The sequence below is a fragment of the Brachionichthys hirsutus genome, chromosome 11 (assembly GCF_040956055.1).
Source record: "Brachionichthys hirsutus isolate HB-005 chromosome 11, CSIRO-AGI_Bhir_v1, whole genome shotgun sequence".
NCBI classification, from domain to species: Eukaryota; Metazoa; Chordata; class Actinopteri; order Lophiiformes; family Brachionichthyidae; genus Brachionichthys; species Brachionichthys hirsutus.
Window position 1 is genome coordinate 1,903,284 of NC_090907.1, and position 20,448 is coordinate 1,923,731.

Sequence of the window (20,448 nt, forward strand, 5' to 3'; positions counted from 1 at the left end):
ACACACAAAAAAAACAATTCAATACAAAGTGGTGTTTTTCAAAGTAAGCATTTCATTTACAAAAAGTATCTTCAATAGGAAATCCAAAGATCGACTGGTATCTGCAGTTGTACATTTTGATGTATTTGTTTATGACATCAATCAGCAAACATCCCCAAAGCTAAACGTTCCTTGATTATCTCCCCAGGAATCAAAGGCATCAAAGGGCAACGCATAGAACACAGGAGACGAGTGCCTGTTAGGGTTCTGATGAAGGCCGCTTCAGCCCAGAGGACTTCATTTGGATTCTGTGTCATCTCCATTCGACCCCAGAGAGTAATATATTAAAAATGGCAGCGCCACTCAGAGATCAAATACCTCGCCAAGGTCCAACAGATCGCACTCATATCACTGCATCCATAAATCAACATAAATGCTCAAAACCAGTGGCTCCTTTTATATGGATTCACACCAAATTTCCTAACCCTCATGTATGCAAAACACAAAAAAAAAACGGATGCAATATTTTCTTGAAAGTTGAAAGAAAGAAAATGTCGAGAAACATCATTTAATATAAAAGAAAATGAAAAAACAAAACAAATCCGGATCTGCCCTTTTGTCCAGTTCTGCATCAAAATATCTTCTCCTTCCTCTTTCGGCTTGTCCCCCGGTCAGGGGTCGCCAGAGCAAATCAGCCTTCTGGTCGATTGCATGCTTAATTCTGGCAAAGTTTTGTGGCGGAGGGTTGCAGCAGGAGTTGCAGCAGGAGTTGCAGCAAGAGTTGCAGCAGGAGTTGCAGCAGGAGTTGCCTCCTGCTGCAACCCTCCGCCGCAAACCTTTGCCAGAATTAAGCATGCAATCGACTAGAAAGCAGATTTTCTCTGGCGACCCCAGGAGTTGCCTCCTGCTGCAACCCTCTGCATTTATCCCCGGGCTTGGGACCGGCTCAAGGGAGACCGCTACCCGTGCTACCTCTGAGGCTTTCACTGTTTACTTGAACTTTTTCATGAAGTCTTTTTAACTCTTCTGAATCTTCTGTCCCATCCACTCTGTGAGCTGCTCTGATGTTCTCATGAATTATTCTGAACGCATGCAGGCCTTAATTCTGCTTTGCTGGGGATGCGCTTCCCCCTCAGAGAGTTGCACAGAATCTATTTTTATGCCGTGCGTTGGGTTCGTGTGTGTGTCTGTGGAGGGACGCGCTCATAAATAAAAGGACTTTGTAGAATTTGCATACATTTCTCTGATTAAAAAGGCAGTGATGCTTTTGTTGGGGGGGGGGGGGGGGGTTAGATTAGCCATTTTGCATGCTGCAATCCGTTGGTTAAGTGACAGGAGTGTTGCAACGATTTAGTGACCTCTGGGCCAGCATTTAGAAAAAAAAGAACCGCCGCGCACGGCTTCTGGATTTTGGGATTCTTTGCAACTCTGATGGATAAACTAATAAAATGTACATGCATGATTATTGCTACCAACTGCATTCACTCAGACAAGACAAGACGATTATGATAGTATCGTCTTCAGCAGCTTATGGGTCACGGGGAGGGGGCAGGGTGCGGCCCCAGACGAGTCGCCAGCTCATCCCAGGGCCTCATACTAGACAAATAAATATTCGTGTGAATATTTATAGGCTGAAGTGACACATGATGGCTGAGAGGTTGGTGATGGGATTGCATGATGTGCATCTTGTTTACCGTATATGGGGCTTTACATGGGGCTTTAGATGGAGCTTAATTAGATGCAGGTGGCTTTAAATTTGCTCCCTCAGGAGTTGAGCCTCTGTCCATGCCATCTCTTCTTTTAGGCATCTGGACGGCCTCTGTTGCTCCTGCAACAGCTCGTCCCGCCTCATCTCCGCGCTTTCGCAGTCGTACATCAGCAGCTCGTATTCCACCGTCAGGTCCCTCAACATGGTTTTCATCATGCTTTGCCTCAGCTGCGTTTCGGCTGACAATCTCTCTTTCGTGTTTTTAACATGCACCTCCTCGTCCTTTTGGAGCTCTGACAGCTTCCGCTGCGCCTCCTTCACAGACTCCTGCAGGACAGGATGGTTCTTGCGAGCATCTGAAAGCAATTCGTCCAAATCCGACTGCTTTTGTGTTAGCTTCAAATTTTTATCGCACAGCTTCTTCTGCTCCAACATCACCAGCTTCGATTTATGTGCGAGAGCCTCCTTCTTCTTCGTGAGAATCCTTTCGTGCTCTTCCTTCATGGTCTCTATCTTTTTTTTCCACGTGTTTTCAACACTCTGAAGTTCAGCCATGTCCTTTTCTTTTGCAGTGTTGATCAATGACTTCCTGGTATTGTGATATTTTCCCCCGGATTCGTCGATTAAAGTCTCATACGTGTTTGCCAACTTCTGTGATTCCATCTGCTGCATTTGGTTGAACTCCTGAGAGAACAACTCGCTGTGCAGCTTCATTTTTCTGAAGTCAGATTCCAGGGCTTTGTTTTCTGCCTCTTGGCGAAGCTCTGACAGACGGTGCTCGTTTTTGATCAGTGCGGATGACGCCATGTTTTCCATGTTCACACTACATATTGTATCGTTTTGCTCCGATAGAAGATGCTTCATCTTCTGTTCAAGCTCATTGAGCTCCTGCCTGTGGTGCTCCTTCAACTCGTCTCGTTCAAACTCGCTTTGCGCCAGCTTGGACCTTTTCTCCTCCACGTTCCTCTTGCTGATTTCCCAGTAAGCGCAGATGTTGGCCTTCTCCAGCTGGATCTCCTGCTTCTCCTTTTTCACCGCCTCCAGCTCCTTTCGGAGGGAAGCAATTTTACTCTTAAGCTGATCCGTCATTTTCCTGCTCTTGTTTGCTTATCCTCTTGAATAGAGGATAAGCTATATTTATTTATATATACCGGAGGATATTTGATATCAGATCACAAAACAACAGATTTTTTTCAGTTGGGTTCTTTCATCTTTTCTTTGATGTTTTCATCTTAAGCATTACTTCGAACATTAAAACTATGACACGTTCTCTGAAGTTTAGGTCTGACTGCTTTGATGTTGTCCTCCATAGATCAAAGACATCAGTGCATCGTTTCCATGCTCTGCTCAAACATACACATGATTTTACTGCAACGTAAAAAGCTAGTTGTCCTTCACAAGCTGTGCTTTTTGGTCAGATAATAAAAAAAAGCTTGTGTTTTGTCAAACATCGTCCTCCTCTCCTTTTATGTTATACGTCTCTGTTCCCCTGGGCCGGTCATAACAACCTACCACAATGTTGTTTGTTGTCCCACTGAAAATGGAATTCTCACATATAGGTACTTAAATAATATCTTGCTGGATTCTTCTTCCTCTTTCGACTTGTCCCCGTCAGGGGTCGCCACAGCAAATCAACCTTCTATAGATGATTGCATGCTTAATTCTGGCAAAGTTTTTACCCAGATGCCATCCTGCTGCAACCCTATAAAAGCTTGCTGGATTATATTTATTTACTTATTTAAAATTAGTTTCACACAAAATGAGATTGATTGAACTATGTGCATTAGCCTTTCCGGTCAGCAATCCTCTGCTTCTTTGTCATGCGGGATTCCGCAGGGCTTCTTTCTAGGTCCCTTTGCTGTTCACCCATACCTGCAAAAGCATGGAATCTTGTTTTACTACTAGAATTCCACCAAATCTATGTACCATGAGGAAAGGGGAACTTCTTCAAATAAGCAGCTCCTAGCGTGCATTGAGGACGTCAAGGCCTGGTTGGCCCCTAACTTTCTGAGATTTTCTGTCATGCGGGATTCCACAGGGCTCCTTTCTAGGCCCCTTGCTGTTCACCCTGTACCTGCTTCCTCTGGCCACTACTAACTTTGTTCTCAATCTTCATAACTTGTTTTACTCTCATGAAGAGGAGATCCACAGTCCGTGAATCACACAGATATGTGCTGGAGACACTGGTGCAGTTAGCTTGGCTTTAAGAGTTGTGCACATGTTGAACAGCAGGAGCTAAGTATATAGCATAGCTCACAGTCAGTTTTCTGCAGATAAGCGATGCAGTCTGTTGAGCACGCAGCACAAATCAGTGCACATGTACACATTCACCTGAGGCGTGATAGAGAAGCATGCGCTCCCGTGATTTGTTCCAGACGATGCGGTTTCATCTGTAGAGGGAAGTGATTTATCTTGATTATTATTCCGTTTCAGAGGAGGAAACTGAGCTGCACTTGCAGACTGTTGAAAGCAGAAGCCTGAGCATGAACGCTATACTACAAAGAGCTTTCAATCAAACAGACACAATGCTGCTCGCTGTGCCCGGAAGCGGTACACAGTATCCTCACACATTGGCTTGATCAATCACTTCAACCAGACGCCACGTGTCCCTTTCCCAGTGCAAATGGCACTAATGGGTCTTCAGTTTTGTTGGTTAATTTAATTGATCACACTAATAAATCCACTAATAATTAAATCCTAATTTCCTAGTCTGCTGCTGTGCCGCTCTGCTTCAGGACAAGCATTTCTTTTCTTTCTTTTTTTATAATAGAAAATAATTAAAATATTTTCAGAAGCAGGAACTTGTGCAGATTTTTTTTTTAGTTCAAAGCCAAAAAGCGATGTTGAGTATTGGACAAACGAGGATCATCCTTTCCAGCGTCCGGAGGAGTTATGGCTCACGCAAAGGTTCATAAACTGTTACAGAGCTAAAAGCTACAGAGCCGAGCGGCGGCGGCGGCGGCGTTCCTCTCCCGTAGATCTGTTTGTGAGCCGTGAGCTACAGAGCTATTCGGCAGCGCAACATATTTTATCTCTGCATGTCTGATTAAAGTGCAGCAAAGTGCAGCTCTTATAATTCTGTTCAGGGCTTCTGGGATGTGGGAACCTGCACTATTAAATGTTTTGCTGTTTCCACTGAAACGCTGCAGACTGACTTTATATGGCTCATAACTAACACCCTGATATTCACTATATAGAGACGTCCAGGCATTAACCCTCATGTCTTCCCTTTGGCCAGCATTGCTTGTGCTTTTAACCTCAACGAAAGGTGAACAAATGTGTTTCATCATTAGCTGTGTCATCAGTCTGTGTCACAAAATTACACACCGCAGCCTGGAACTGGAGCTCGAGCGAGTTGGGGGAGGGGGCGGGGAAACCAAACTTTGGCAAAGTTACTTAATGCTCAACAGACTTCTGATTGGTTTGCCCTGACGTTAAAGGGGATCATTGGTAAGTAATATACGTTTGGCTTGGTGCAAAAGAATGAATTAAATGTCTGATCCGGTCTGTGTGAGCAGCTGCTTGAGCCGACTCCTCCCTGTGAGGATCAAGTGCTTGGAGAAGATGAGGGATGAAAGGAGGTGCCACTCCTGAGCATTTTAATCGCTTTAATATCTCTTAAATAGGCTGACGATCACCATTTGCGTGCGTGCATGCGCCTCCTCCCTAAACAAGCGTCACTAAGAGCTGCTCCTTGATTTTATGACTGAGGCTGGCAGCTTAATCTAATCCCAGAGACGGGCCCATGATGAAATCTCACGCGGTGACAACCTGGCGACTCTCCCCGCCTGAATGCTCCACTTCATAATACAACCATTGTTGGCGTCTTTCTCTTCCTCTTAACGTCCCTGCTTTACGACCCCCCCCCCCCCCTTCTGCAGGGCTCCTGCCTGCTATCAGATGCCAAATCGCCATCCGTACCCGTGATGCCTGGAATAGTCTTGTTCGGGGTGGGGAGAAGCTCGTCTCCATCAGGCTGTGCAGAGTCATTTTTATAACAAGCGCTAGCGGCTGGGGGCTTTTTCTTTTCTTTTTTTTTGCCTCAAAACCAATCAGCGTCGATTAGCACACAGCCCACTGAAGGCAAAGGAGGGCACAGCTAGTGAGATTCATGCTGTTTGTGAGGTGACAGAAAAACAATCTGTGCAGCTTGGTGGGGGTTTTCATATCAGCGATGGGTTGAGATAATCCGGACTCGGACCTTTATAGAAGTCTAGTTGTGTACCAAAGTACACATGAGAAAGATGAACAAATACATGCACATATCGTAGTGCACACATGCAAATCCACACACACACACACACACTTTCCTCACCCTTGACCAACTGTGCAGCTCTTAGTTCTGAACAGCTGCTTAATTACTGAGAATGCTGCAAGTTAAAGGAAAGCGATGATCAGGCGCCAGCCGATGACTGACGGAGAGCGATGGCAACCAACGGAGTGGAACCCACGGACTCGGTGTCCTGAGCGGATTTAGCTTTCCTCCTGCACTCGATCCAATTTGTCTTGCCTGTTCTGTGCTCCTGATCAATACCGCCTGTGTTACAAGTGGAGCGGCGCCAAACCGGCGTGCTCCGTCAGCACCTTGTGATGGACGGATCTATCCGAGAGCGCTGGCGTTAATGCTGTCCGTTCATATCAAGGAGAGACGCAGTGACGGTAAATTAATCCGTCTCATCATGTGCATCAATAGCAAATTAAAATCATTCTATTCTGTTGATCGTAAAGTCGATCTGATGATCGCCGGGCGGTTTGAGGGACTGAGAAGTTGCATGTAAAGATATTTTAAAAGAACATGAACCATGCTCTGAAGCTAAAACAAGCAAAAATAAATACATTCAAGAACATTCAAGTAAACTTTCTATACAAATCATAAAAAAACTAGAAAAGCGCAGACCTCCACCAAGCAGCTCGTTCCCCTCCTAACTGGATCTACACCGTCCACATGGTGATCTGGATCATCATCAAAAGGTTCTAGATTGTTCTTGGTATCTTTATACACCAACCATGAAAAGTCAAAGTGAATCAGAGTTGATTGAATTGAATGCATATTTTACCAAATGTGACTTTTTTTACAAGTAAATGGGAAAATCTGGAATTTCTTTGCGTCTAGACGGGTATCAGGATCATTCTCGAAATTTAATGGGATATAAAGACCCATGTTCAGATATTTTTCATCAAGATCCATCCATCTGTAAACAAACACCAAACATAACCTCCTTGGCAAAGGTAATCACAAATCAATGTTTTTCACGATCACATCTCCAACAATAAATAAAGTGAATACGGACCGCTAGCTGCGTTCTGAGCGAGTCATCGGTTGCAAACGTCGTAAAACAATTTGCTCCTGTAAAGTTGAAATGCCTTCAACATTAGCAGGATCAGCTTTCTGGGGCCGTTAAGAGCAGCTGTTTCATTACGCTCGAGTGTTTTTATTGCCTCGCGATGCTGCACAGGAAACAGCAAATCTGCAAAACCAGAACAACAGAACCAGAAACCGGCATTGAGGAGAACAAACAGTGTTTGCAAAAGAGAATGGAAGGTCCTTTGAGAGGACTGAGAGGTGAGGTGCTTCCTGGAGAAGAGAGGGTTTGCTGTGTTACAGAAAGGGTGCGAAAATCAAGATGCGCACAAAGAAATTCCAGTTGTTTCAGACTGTTCCTGGATCAGCCAGGGGGCTGTGTGTTCTCCCATGAATGCAGTGATGGTGTATTTCTGTCCCGTCAGCATCAAAGGACAGACGCAGCCACTGCACAACCAGAAGGCCTCGGTTTCCTCCCGCTTCTCCGTGACGTTGCAGAAAACTGCGGATTAAAGCTTTATTTTCTGACGGAAGCTGGGGATGCATCACCGATCGCTCGTCAATATCCTTGATCTCAGAGACCTAACAATAATTTCTAATTCACCCAACTGCAAAAAAAAAAAAAGTTTCGTTGAACAAGTGCAAAGTGCATGACAAAAGCTCTTTGAGTGAGTTTAATCTGATAATCACAAACCGCCATCAGTTACACCGCATATAGATTTGTCACGTTGCCGCTATTGATTAGTGTGTTTGCTGTAAAGAGCGAGCTAACGGCTCCGTTGCCTCCTGAGGACGCGGCGGAGATTTTAATTAGTCCACAAGACATTAATGGGGTGAAGTAAATGAGGCGAGAAACATCTCCTTTTATAAAGAAATTATTTTTTTAGGGGGGGGGGGGTGGGGGGCATATTAATGTTGACCTTTCACTTTTTTTTTTTTACCATTTAAGATTATTTTTGTCCATTTTTACATTTTTGTGAAATTCTTTCACTTTCTTTGTAATCGGTTCCTCCTGGATGTATCGGATAAATTCCTTCAGGGTGTTACCGAGAGCAGGACGGATGGAAGATCTGTCCCCCCCCCCCCCCCTCCGACCATGACTGTCTCCGGATGCTTCAGTCCTGTCTGCTGTTGAGGGACATCCGTCCCTCATGTCGCTCTCTGCAGAATGTAGCAGGAAAAGCCTTTCTGCGTCTTCATCATTTATTTCCTTCTGCTCGGCCTATCCTGAGGAGTAAAGCAGATGAAGTGTGGGCGGCGTTCCTCCCTGAGCCTGAGGTGAATTCTCTCATGTCTAGTAAAATAGCCTTAACCCCCCCCCCCCCCCCCCAAAGATCCTACGGAGTGATTGAAACTAGAGATGAAAGATGACAGGAAGAAACTTTGGACGTCTCGATACCAGATCTTAAGGTAACACACCTTGAGGACTTCCACCAACTATCAGGCGGTGCAACAAGTCGCTTGTGATTCATTGCCGCGACTGCAGTTCAAAGGAGGAGGAGCTTTTCCTTCTTTACGTGCACCCACGTCTTCAGTTCAGTTTTATGTCGTTTGTGTATTTGTTACTTCCTATAACACGAGGACGGATACGCCACCGTCTTTTCAGAGACAGCTGGGACATCATTTATCAGGACAGCGGCGTTATGTGATGCGGTCCGGAGAAGCGCTGACGTGCCGAACTGCTACCGCTTCGCCGCCAGCGTTTCAGCCTGACGTCGGCCATGACAGATGGGCCGGTCGGGGACACATAAAGAAAGCGAGCCGGTTGGCAGCGCTCCCTGCCCCCCTTAGGGAGGCACTTCAGGACCTCATCAGGGCGGGATCCACGTCCACCGGAGCGGAATCGTAAATTATTTAGCAGCCGTCATAAATAAATTCTTATACTGGAGCAACAATAGCTGTAAACAGATGCTTCGTGATCAGGTTTCAAATCACATCAGTTCAACCCGCTCCGGTTTCCCCAAATTAATCACTAAAAAATCTCTATCAATAATTTATGTCATGTTATTTATTAGTGTGTTTTATTTTAAAGACTGTTTGGAGCCAATAAAAATTTTAGAAGTTTGCACAAGTTTGGATCAATATCTCGGTTGATTATTGAGTTTGTCCAGAATGAGGTCAGGAAGAAATATTACATTTTAACATGCAATTTAGGTCCAAGTCGTTACCTGGTTAAATAAAGGTAGAATATTTGTATTTATTTTTCATTCCACTGAAAACCCCATTTACAGATTCAAAAATCAGTTGAAAATCAACTCTGATTTACTTTTACTTTTCATGACTGGAGTATAAAGACACCAAGAACAATCTAGATTAGAACCTTTTGGTGCTGATCCAGATCACCATGTGGACGGTGTGAATCCAGTTAGGAGGGGAACAAGCTGCTTGCTGGGAAAAAAATCGTCTGAAAATAGTCCCCACCTGATGCAAACTTTAATCCTGTTTGAGTAGATGAACAAATTAACTATTAAAGTACCTGGTAAAGATTGATACGGAAAGAGGTCGTGTTACAGTGAAGTGTGTGTTCTCTTCCTGTGGCAGTGGACCGCTAATGGACCCTGACGAATAGGAAGTGGAAAGTAGAATCTAACAAGCCACTGGAGACATTGTGCCGTCCTCCAGAGAGCCATTAGCCAAAGTTTCCATTTATTTATCCGTACATTTAAATAAGAGTGCACTAGCTTCATGCTAATTGCCAGCAGAAAATATTTTGGGGGGGGCAGCTTGGGAGCTGCACCTGAGCAGCCAGCTCCTCTCCTCCCTTTGTCCCCGATGGTTCTGTCCTGTAATACACACAGCGAGGACGGACAGGACTTCTGTCCAGACCCTAGAGGTTTGACTGTCTAAGAGTCGGGGTTGCAGCCAGAGCGTGGAAACACTGAACGACGTTGCTGTCGTGGAGCAGATTAGCTTGTGGCAGGCGGGAGGCAAGAGAGCAGACGGTAAACGAGCGACGAATCGCAAAGTCACAGCCCGACTGCAGAGACCGACGGGCCCCCGGCCGCCTCCGGACGATGCGAGCTCGCCGTTCTGACGCCCGTGCAGCATCCCCGCTAAGCCCCGGGGAGGGGTGAGGTTAAGCTGGAAAACAAAGCACCAAAGCGGGGTCGTGTAATAGGCCTCTCGTTTTACCTCCCGTCTTTGTCAGGCTCACAAGAGGAAGCCTAATTTATTTAACAGCATGACGCTATCAATGCCAAGCATTTGGTGCGAGGAAACGGACGGCGGCAACGACCGAAGCGTAGCTGAGAGAGAGAGAGAGAGGGGGGGGGGGGGGGGGGGGGACACTTTCCTTATATTCGATGGTGAGATGCGACTTCCTGCTACGATCTGTGTCAGCCATCTGCGACGATGATTGCAGGAAACTGTCAGCATGCTATTCTCAAGAATGCAAGCCTGCATGCTGTCACGGCAACGCCGACAATTCAGGGGCCCATTGGTGGGAAATATCAACATCTCCCTTCATTTTCCGTACAGTCTGCTTTCAGTTCCAATAAATCCGTCCGTCCTTTTTGTAGCCGTCCTCCTGACGAAGAATCGGTAGTCGGGAAATTTATTAGTGTCGCAAGCCGATACCCGTAACGGTACAAAGGGCAGAAGCCAACCTTGCGTAGAACTTTACAGGCGTGCATGGTACCCAGAGGATGAACCCCACTGTCTTTGGTGAGCTCTAGACCTTTGCTTTACGTATCATTTGCATTCGCAGCGATTTATCCACCACGCCCATTCTCCTATGGGCCGGCGGTGCTCGGCTAATCAAGGCTGCCAGCAGGGATGAATCACATCCAAAGCTGAAAAGCTCCAGCCTTCAGTGAAATGAGTTGATTCCTCGTCAACAAAATACAGGCACCGTTATTCATCTTTTTCCAGGCCTATTCCCTCGTGAGAGAGGGAATAAATAAAACATAAACATAAAAGAAAAGAAGTTACAGCATCACCCAGAGGGAGCTGGGTGATGCTTTGTTTCCTCACCAGGTTTTAATAATGACTTAATGATTGAATTTAAATTTAACACGTTTCAGACGGATTCGCATCCGGCAGAGTTTATTTTTTGGGACATATTTTTCTCCTGGACAAACGGAGGTGTTGTTTTTAATGCACCTCATCTCTTTTATGAACTGCAGTGCTGATGAAACGACAGAGCGCCTGACGGATTCATGGGCCCCCCGCCTCATCCACCCGGCTCCCCCTCCGTCCTTTACTATTATAAAATGCAAATGTTATGTCACCCACTTCACACAGAGATAAATCTGTTATTCCGTGCATTGCTGCAGGCAGGGAGCCTCGACCGCACCGTTCTTATTGGAGAATCAGTCGGACAGCGTTCATTTTACGGGCCCGACTTTATGAATATAATTGCATTTCACATCCATTTCCTCTCCCTGACTTGAAATAACTGAGTTTAAGATGGTGCAATTTGTGAAACAGAAAAACGGGGACATGTGGGAATGTGGCTTCCCTGAAAGCAGGATTAGATCTGATGGAACGGGGTGACGTTTGGTTGGTGCTGGTCCTGGATCTGTCATTTCAGTCTCTCAAACTGCAGAAAACTGCAGCAAAGATTCAGGTCACTATTGAGAGATAATTCTCACAGCCTGTGCCCTGTATATGAATAATATCGTAGTTTTATTGTAGTCGTTTTGGCCACTCTCTTCTTGTCTGAGATCTCAGAACGCAGAAGGCGTCTCTGAGACTCTGGCTGCGCAGGAAACAGAAAAGCACAGATGATCTTTCAGGTTTTGGAAAAACCTGAAAGTGTGTTCATTTTTTGTTTTGTTTTTAAGCAGTACATCAATCGTTTTCTAAATAAATGCGAAGCACAGAATCCAATAGCATTAGCCACGAGTTTTTAAAATGTGAAACACTGGAGACTCATCTGCCTGTAAATCCTGCAACATGTAACTCTCACTATTATCATGCATGATCGATGACCTCATAATGGACATTTTTAAACCGTGGTGATTCTCCTGATGTTCTGGGAGCGTTCCTCTGATGGACACGCCTGGGCTTCACACTTGCTGTGCAGAGACGGGCTGCTGGAGGCCACGACATCAGGGACCTGAGGGCACAGTCGTAGGTTTGAGTGGTAGCAAAGGTCTACTTCTGCAGCAGCAACAAGCCCTGAAGCGTTCCTGAAACATGATCACTGCTGAACCGCCGGACGACATCATCCAAACTCAAAGCGCTCTTACGTCAGAGATCCATATCAGAAATGCATCAAATATCAGTCCAGAAGGATCCTTGTGTTCAGTAATAAGACACCATGAACATCGATGCAGCATGCGATCCAGAATCAATATGACAAATCAATCAGTCGATTAGAGGCCAGGCTGAGAACCCGCCTCCCCACCGAGGGAGCGTTACTTTACAGACACCGACGGGCTGGAATTATCCTTATAATAAACAGGTGGACCCCGCTGATGATGATGATGATTCCTCTTCCCTTCTCTGGGCTTCAGCTGCAGAATGAATATACTACCCAGCTCTCTCTATCTCAATCTCTCTTCTCTATCTCTATCACCCCCTCCCGCTCGCTTTCTCTTTCTTACCTTGTGAAAGCTGACAAAGTCCATCTTTCTACCGGTTTCCGTGTTTAGCTCATTGTAAGCTGCATCTGCAGGGTGAGAAACAGCCATTGAGCCTGATCTATCCCCGAAGCCCTGCTGAACTCCAGTCCTGTTTGAACTTAAAGCAGAGCGCAGCGAGATGCAAGTCGGTGCTTCAGAGATACGCACCAGTAAACACAGCATCCAGAATATAAATCTGCCTTTTCTTTCTACCTGAAAAGCTGGATAAAATAGGCTGCGGCGCCTGTTTCATGGTTGCTCAGCTAACCGTGGTGCCTAACCTTTAGCATCAGCGTCGGCCCAACCGTAGTCGTAAATGTTCTTTTTAGAAATATACTAAATCTGATCAATCAGCCGGTAAAAGAGTCAAACCTGTATTTTTTTATGTTTTTGTGCAGCATTTACCTGAAATAATGCAAAACTTTTCACTACATGAAACCATAAGGTAAAACCTCTCAAATAAATATATATATATATATATATATAGTCTGCATTCACCGATGTTTAATGTTTTGGGTTTGCAAAGATATTACTTACCTGTGCAGGTCGAAAAAGTACAACTTTTCCTTTTTAAATCTTGTAAAATTGAAGAGAAATATTTATCTGGACCTTCTATCCAACATTTGTGTGATGAAACAGTTCTATGTAATGTTTAGGGACTATATGTAAATGCGACTGTCTCACCTGTGCAGACGTCACTCGCATACGCAAGGTTGACCCGCCCCCTTGTCGCCTCGGCAACCAAGCCTCCTCCCACCCCTGATAGATGGAACCTGCAACTGAACGGACCAGTGGAAGAGATCACCTTTAGCTGGGCCGTTTTGTCAGGGGCCCGAGGCGATCAATCTGTGTCATGGAAAATGCTGACAAACACAATGTTTAAAATATCTCATTCTTAATTGAGCCGACAACAATTAGAATCTTAACGAAGTCGCGACAAAGATTAATGCCTCCATTCACGCTTCATGACGAGGAGCAATAAAAAGCCATTCATTCATTCTGCAGAAATACGTTTTACTATTAAGCGTGCACGGAACTGTTCTGTCTGCACACTTTTATTTGTAAAAATAAAAGCAAATAGAAACAAAAGTCTCACCTCGTGACCTCCTGAGCCCTCAGTTCTGAAAGGTTAAAAAAAATGAAGCATTAAGTTTACAGACTTCGCTATGAATTGATTTTACTGCTGCATCCACGGCGACGTAAAAAGGAGCGAGTGGGTTCAGCCTCCAGTGGGTTTGTGAAAGCTTTTGGGTGTTTTGTAACTCAGCTCGTTGGCCGTGTTAGTTTCTATTATAGATAGACGGAGTCGCTTCGGTCGTCCCATCTTAAAATCACAGCTGTCTCAGAGGCCGGCGTCTTCGGCTAACAGCGGATCCCTCACGCTGGATTCTGAACGCACGCCCGCACCCTCTTAATGTTAAACACCCTCGCCCTGTCGGCTTCACTCGCTCTGAGATGCTGCATCAAAGGCGTGAGGGACAATCACGAAGGAGGGTAGCGGGACCTCTCAGGTGCAGAGGAAAACCTGCCAGAGGAGAAAGTTCACGCCTGCTCTGTGATTACCCGCCCCCCCCCCACAACGGGCCAGAATCAGCCACGGGGATTAGGGTCACGTCTAAAACCTGTGACACGGGGCTACGTTTTTTGTTATCGCTCCCAAACAGGCCTCCTTTGCCTCCTTGCACCGCAAAATAAGAGTGGCTGGCACGCCAGAGACGCCTCGCCCTCGCCACGACCCGCCTAGGCATCGATCCGCCTCGCTACGACCCACCTCGCCACGACCCGCCTATGCATCGATCCGCCTCGCTACGACCCACCTAGGCATCGATCCGCCTCGCTACGACCCACCTCGCCACGACCCACCTAGGCATCGATCCGCCTCGCTACGACCCACCTCGCCACGACCCGCCTAGGCATCGATCCGCCTCGCTACGACCCACCTCGCCTCGACCCGCCTACGCATCGACCCGCCTTGGCATCGATCCGCCTCGCCACGACCCACCTCGCCTCGACCCGCCTACGCATCGACCCGCCTTGGCATCGATCCGCCTCGCCACGACCCACCTCGCCACGACCCGCCTACGCATCGACCCGCCTCGGCATCGACGGCCACGCATGCAGAGGTGACGAGCTTTGAGGGGCTTGAATCATTTTCTCCCAGAGCACACAATGAAACATTAAGAAACCGTTAGAGGGAGACGATGTGTCCAGAATTCTAATGTTTGGTACTGTTGGGCCCGTTTGGTCAGACAGACTGAGTCATCCAACAGGAAGCGGGCGTGAGTCAGAACTCTTGCTCCCGAAGACGCCCCTTCTGCCACAGCAAGAAGGTCATCCAAGGTCACCAAACGCCTATCGGACCGGCCCGCTACTGTGACTTATACAGGCTTTTGATGACGTCGGTCCGTTTCCTGGTTGTTCTCGGCTAATTCATAGAAAGATGTTTGAAATGTTAGCGACCGACTTGGTTGTGTCTGCAGGAAGATTAATGGCTGCTTCCCTCCGATCAAGCTGCTCCGTTGCTCTGGGATTTAAACCTCTAACCAACTCCTCCTCGATGGACATCTCGATAATTGGTGCCGCAGTACCCTGGGAAGAAAATCTCTCTGCCGACGACTGAGGCCAGTCAGAGAAAAAAATATATCGCATGACCTTGATGAAGGTCAGCGAGAGGCCCTGCCGAGTCGCATGTAATAGCCTCCTCGTTATGTTTTAATCACGCGGTCCGTGCGGGGGGAAACCGTAGGAGGAGGAGAAAAACGGAGCTCACTGGCTTGTCTCCGTTGTCGGTGCCAGCAGACGGCACTGATGCTGAGGAGGAGGAGCAGCAGGAGTGCGGAGAGGGAGGCGGTTACCGCCAGAGGGACCGTGCAGCCGTCTCCTTCCTGCAGCACCTCTGCAACTGAGAGGAGAAGGTCACACCAGTATTTCCATGAAGCAGGAGTTGTTATAATTCAGTTACGGATTTGCACGCACACTGCAAAGAAAATGGTGTCTTAATTTTCCCATTTTAATTCTCGGTCGCCGGCGGGAGGGCGTTGGGATGTCGTTCTGAATGGACTTCAGGGAAATATTTAAAAAGCTGCCGGCCCTTTTTTTTGCAAGGCGGATCTGGCGGCTGCTTCTTAAACAAATCTTCCCTGCAGAAATGATGAGTCATGGGCTCTCAAAAGATGGCGTGACAGGAAGAAGTTGAAAGAACAAAGTGAAACGCATGAAGAGAGAGATGAAAAAAGAGAGACGCATGCAGAGACAGAGAGTTAAAGTGATTTGCGTGCTCGTATGCATATTTTATTTCATATCGCGGCCGTGTTCTCTCACCCACGGTCAGGCGGACGCCGCTCTCCAGCGGTGTGGCGAGGGCCGGCACGGAGGCCAGGCAGTCCACCTGGGAGCTTTTTTCTGCCTTCACACGGAGGTTGCTGATCCCAGTGAAGAGATTCGGGCCGGACTGTTCGCTGCTGATGTTGTACTCGTCCTGTCTCACCTCCGCACCAATCAGATCAGCATGTTTTTAGATTCTGTCGTGCTCCCTAACTGGGACGTTAATGACCTCAAAATGACACACTGACCTTTTTGTCATTCACCTGCCATTCCAAGGTGGGCTGAGGGAACCATCCTGCAGCTTGGCACTCGAACCACACCGACTGCCCCTTAAATGCCAGCTTGTCGTCCCCAAAGACTTTTACGCTGCCCTTTTCTGAAATCAGATGAAAGTAGACTTTTCTCTTATGTGTGCTTTTATAATCCTCTGCGTGCACGCTCTTATTAAAACTAACAGAAGTGGAATCTGTGAATCTCATCATCGGCAGTCTCTGTAGAGATTCACACTCGCGTATCGTTACCCGCAGATGAGCATCTCCTCTTCGGCTAACCCCGCTCACTTTCACAAGATGGGTTTTATTCACGCCGTCTGATTGATCCCGCGTCTCAAAGTCTCGATTGCCTGATGAACGCTGCTTTTTTTATCCCTTTACATCTCCTTCCCTGGCAGCCGAATATGCCACTTAGGGCGTGGGGAGATGCAGTATTTCATATCCAAAGCCGATTGTCTGGCAGAGTTGAAAGGCGGTGGGTGCAACAGACAGAGAGATAATTAGAGAGGCGTCTGTGCTTTGTCTCAGGATTTATACGGTTTATTCGTCCCTGTAGGGGAATCTCTGAAGACGTCCGGCTCTTGATGCGGGTGTCGATATGTTTTCTGGGAATTCCTCCCAGCCTCTGAAAACATGCAAATTAGGTGAATTTGTTACAGTAAATTGTCCGTAGGTGTGTGTGTGTGTGTGTGTGCGCGTGAATGATTGTCTGTCTGTGTGTCCCTGTGATGAACTGGCGGCTTGTCCAGGGTGTGCCCCGCCTCTTGCTCGTGGACTGCTGAGATAGGCTCCAGCACGACCCACGACCCGGTAACGGACAAAGCGGTCAAGAAGGTGAATGAATGAATGAATGAATCTGTGCTTTGAGGGCAACGGTGTGCTTGTAAGCTTCGAGTTGCATAAACGGTGTATAAAATGTTCACTTTATTCATGGGTATAAACAAAGTGATCCCAGAACGGAGATGTCAGCCGATGCGCTGCATGCATCGGCCAATTAAAGCAGAGGCTGCGGGTTGATGGCCGACAGATTGAGCCGGCCTGCTGCAGATCGGCGGCCCCGGTCCAACAGCATATCTGGAGCTGCATTACACAAATCACCGCCTGCAGAGTTGCTGACTGTTAACCGGGTGCGCCAGCACGCACGATTAATTCAAAGGTTGTGTCGTAGTGGCCAGAGACCAGAGAGCCTGATGCGCCATGCACCAACGCCAACGGCTGCATATGTCAGTGGGAATTTGTGGCTGTCCGTGATCTATGGGGGGGGGCCGATGGATCGCTGGTTTGTTTCTTCGGACTACGGATGTAGAGTATTAAAGTATTAATGCTGTAATATAGTTTTATTGCATCATTTCCAAGGAGGTGAAACTAAATGCATCTTCCCACAGATGCATGTGGTGATCGGCTCGTTTCTAAATATCTGAATATTCTTTGCTTTTTATCAATCATTATCAATGAATAAAAAACCTCCAGACGTCCTACTCTACTCTCCCTTCCGCAAAAAGGACATATTAGCATGCATAACCCTTTTCCGACTTCTTATTCGCAAATAGTTGTTGCACATTCCCTAATTCGTGCAGCGACGAAATTGTTTATGAATGTTTAAGACAATTCAAATGCAGAAATTCCTCTGAGTTTCTACACTTATTGTTACTCAGTGAAGTCCCACTCGTTAAAATGCTGCACGCTGCAGTCTTTCTCCAGTTTGAGACAATAGCACCACCAGAACTGCTGAGAACTACTGATTCTAAGATTCTAATCCAATCCTGATTCTTCACTCTCCAGCAACGTCCCAGCCCGTCCTCACGCAGCGCCGCTGCCTCTGGCTCGGCATCAGCATAACGATATTGGTAGTAAATCCTGCCCCGCTGCCCGGTGTGACTGGCGTGGAGTCCAGCTCCTTCCACCTCGTATTTATATCCCAGGGTCAATCAATTCCTCTCCCGGACCCTCATCAACAACGTCATGAGGACCATCAAACATGCTCAGGCAACTTTGGTCCAAATGATTTACCGTCCTTGGTGAACTCCGGGAGTTTTCACTCAGGATCTGGTCGGGTTGTTTCTACAGGATGCTGGAAACGTGCGTTCACCTTTTCTGTCTTTCTCCTTTAGATGCAGAATTGTGTTCGTTTGCAAAGTTTTGGGACTCGACCTTTATCAGACAGGCCGCCTTAAATCAGGAGTCGCTGTGAAGTATTCTTTTGTGTCTCGTCGGGCAATGTCGTGATTGTATTTCCTGAAAAACCAAGTAAACCATTTTTTTTTCGCCCAAATGGTCCCGTCCAGTAGTTTTCTCTGGAGACCAGAGTCTTACAGATTGTTTTTCCCCCCTCGTCCCTTCAGGGCCTCTGTATAATAGAAACTCCGTGTCTGCATTAAAATTCTCTACAGCAGAAATAAACAGTTCTTTGCTCGCTCGCTCCTGCAATGAATCAAAGCGACACAAACACATAGAGTTCCTCCTCGGAGGAAGATGCATTTACCTGCGAACAAACACACCTTGTACAAAGAGGAGTGCTGACTTCCTATCGACGCCCTGGAGGTCGCAGGTCACGCGCCCCTGGTTGCGCCTCTCTGTTTTCTTCAGCACCAACGCCCAGCTGTCTGCCCGTGAGTCGGGGCTTTCCTCAGCCGTCACATTGGGGTAGATGGAGGGCAGGGCGCCGCCCTCCTTGGAGATGGTGAGAACCGCTTTGTTGTCCAGCAGCCACACCATGACTGTCCACTGGGTGTTGGAGGTGCTGCAAGTAAATCTGGCCTCCTCTCCACGCAGGACAGTCAGCGTTTGGGGCGACAGCGTCAGCTGAGCTCCAACTGTTAAAAGTCCAAAGGAGGATGGAAAAAAACAAACATTTTAAAGTCTTAAATGCACGTGAAATATTTAATTTATTTATTTTAATAAGTGAAAGCCAATCAAAAATTAGGAAACCGCTGTCTAATATGGCTTCGATGTAAAAATGTAACTACCGGTATATGAACCTATGGAGGAAGTCGCTAGCTAGCTTAGCTTAGCATTAGACTTGGCAGGCAAAGAATTGCTTTTTAATGGCAATATCTCAGGCTATGTCGAGAGATAAACCGAAGTTAAAGCGAAATGAAGTCAGCCTTAATGAGGCAGAGAAAAGACCGTTCTGTGGTTCTGGCCGTCCGGATGGAGCTTTGGCGATTTGGTTTGGTGCATGAATGAGGACAAATATACTGAATGACAAGAAAGAGTTTAAATTAATCTGCAGCTGTCAGCAACAGGCTGCAGCATCGTTCTGCAGACTCAGCATGTAACCTGCGGGTAAAGCGGTGAGGATTGAACATGGGGGGGGGGGGGGCTTAGAGAGAGGAAAGCACTCTCCTCCACATTTAAACATCACAGAGGCACGTCAACGCTCACGTCCCTCCCCAGCTGACTGCCTGCATGTCTGTGGCTTTCTGTTGCTGACAAATGAAGGTGAGAAGGAATTGAATTAGCGTGAAATATGAAATAAGCCATTTGCACCAGGGCACTCGGGGTGATGCATAACGTGTTGGTGGTGAGCTGTCGGTGTTTCCTTCTACAGCCAGCGTGCAGAATCATAAATTATGCATCCTCTGTGGAAACAGGGTCTGAGAAATATCTAGGCCGAGCTATGGAGCAGCTTCTTCCCATCGGAAACAGAGACTCGTGGACTATTGAGCATAAATTGTGCAAACTTCTATCTGTGAAACACTGGCTATGAAGTCTCCTGAAAGCGTCTCTCTGTGAACTGGAGAGGGATCCTTCTTGAAGGGTGCTGCTATAAAGCAAACTACAAACCGAATTCTCAGGCACCTCTCCAATCGAACGAGCCTTGTTCGCTGTGAGGCCAACTCTTACCTCCCGCCCTGCATGAAAGTAGGAACAGTAACAAATAAAAGATGCCCATGGTGGATCAGCCAATCCGGTTAATCCATTCCCCGGCGCTGAATCAGCCTGAAATATACAGAATTGAATCAATCTCTATGGTTGATGATCAATGTGGCTGAAACCAGGCAGCTATCGTCCCCACAATGAACCTCAAACGTCAAAACACAATTTGATTTACTTTGTGAGTTTGCACATGCACAGATAACGCCTCATTTCACTGCCCAGTCGTAACCTCTTACATTTTGCATCCGCCTCAAAGTTGAATTAACTCTTCTTCCCATGATGCACCACTAATTTGGAAGCGTTAGCCGCTATTTCATTCGGGTCAGTGTATAATTGCTCGCTGTTACCCAATCAAATCGCTCAGATCTTTACACACCACTTGCTGCACCTGCTTCTGGTCCGTTTCTTTCGCACACG

The 20,448-nt window shown here is 46.8% G+C and overlaps 2 protein-coding genes across 2 annotated transcripts; both read right to left on the minus strand.

Annotated features, from left to right (window-relative positions):
• Positions 1 to 1,729: 1,729 nt before the first annotated feature.
• LOC137901656 (dynein regulatory complex subunit 4-like) lies at positions 1,730 to 2,776 on the minus strand. The gene has a single exon (XM_068745701.1). It carries the CDS (start codon positions 2,774 to 2,776, stop codon positions 1,730 to 1,732), a length of 1,047 nt encoding a protein of 348 aa, XP_068601802.1.
• A 9,161-nt stretch (positions 2,777 to 11,937) lies between these two features.
• Positions 11,938 to 20,047, minus strand: igsf5b (immunoglobulin superfamily, member 5b). Its single transcript, XM_068745845.1, has 9 exons — positions 19,999 to 20,047; positions 18,651 to 18,965; positions 16,129 to 16,256; positions 15,878 to 16,043; positions 15,327 to 15,458; positions 13,653 to 13,677; positions 13,241 to 13,329; positions 12,539 to 12,603; positions 11,938 to 12,048 (listed from the first exon to the last, which is right to left on the minus strand). Exons 1-9 carry the CDS (start codon positions 20,045 to 20,047, stop codon positions 11,938 to 11,940), a joined length of 1,080 nt encoding a protein of 359 aa, XP_068601946.1.
• Between the last annotated feature and the right edge of the window lie 401 nt (positions 20,048 to 20,448).

What these genes read in the sequence shown, in the direction of transcription:
- LOC137901656 (XM_068745701.1), bottom strand. Translation starts at nt 2,776, where the DNA reads ATGACGGATCAGCTTAAGAGTAAAATTGCTTCCCTCCGAAAGGAGCTG.
- igsf5b (XM_068745845.1), bottom strand. Translation starts at nt 20,047, where the DNA reads ATGGGCATCTTTTATTTGTTACTGTTCCTACTTTCATGCAGGGCGGGA. An exon ending in CGGCGTCCGCCTGACCGTGG is followed by an intron (nt 15,459 to 15,877) that starts GTGAGAGAACAC and finishes TTCTCCTCTCAG; the next exon opens with TTGCAGAGGTGCTGCAGGAA. An exon ending in CCGACAACGGAGACAAGCCA is followed by an intron (nt 13,678 to 15,326) that starts GTGAGCTCCGTT and finishes TTAACCTTTCAG; the next exon opens with AACTGAGGGCTCAGGAGGTC.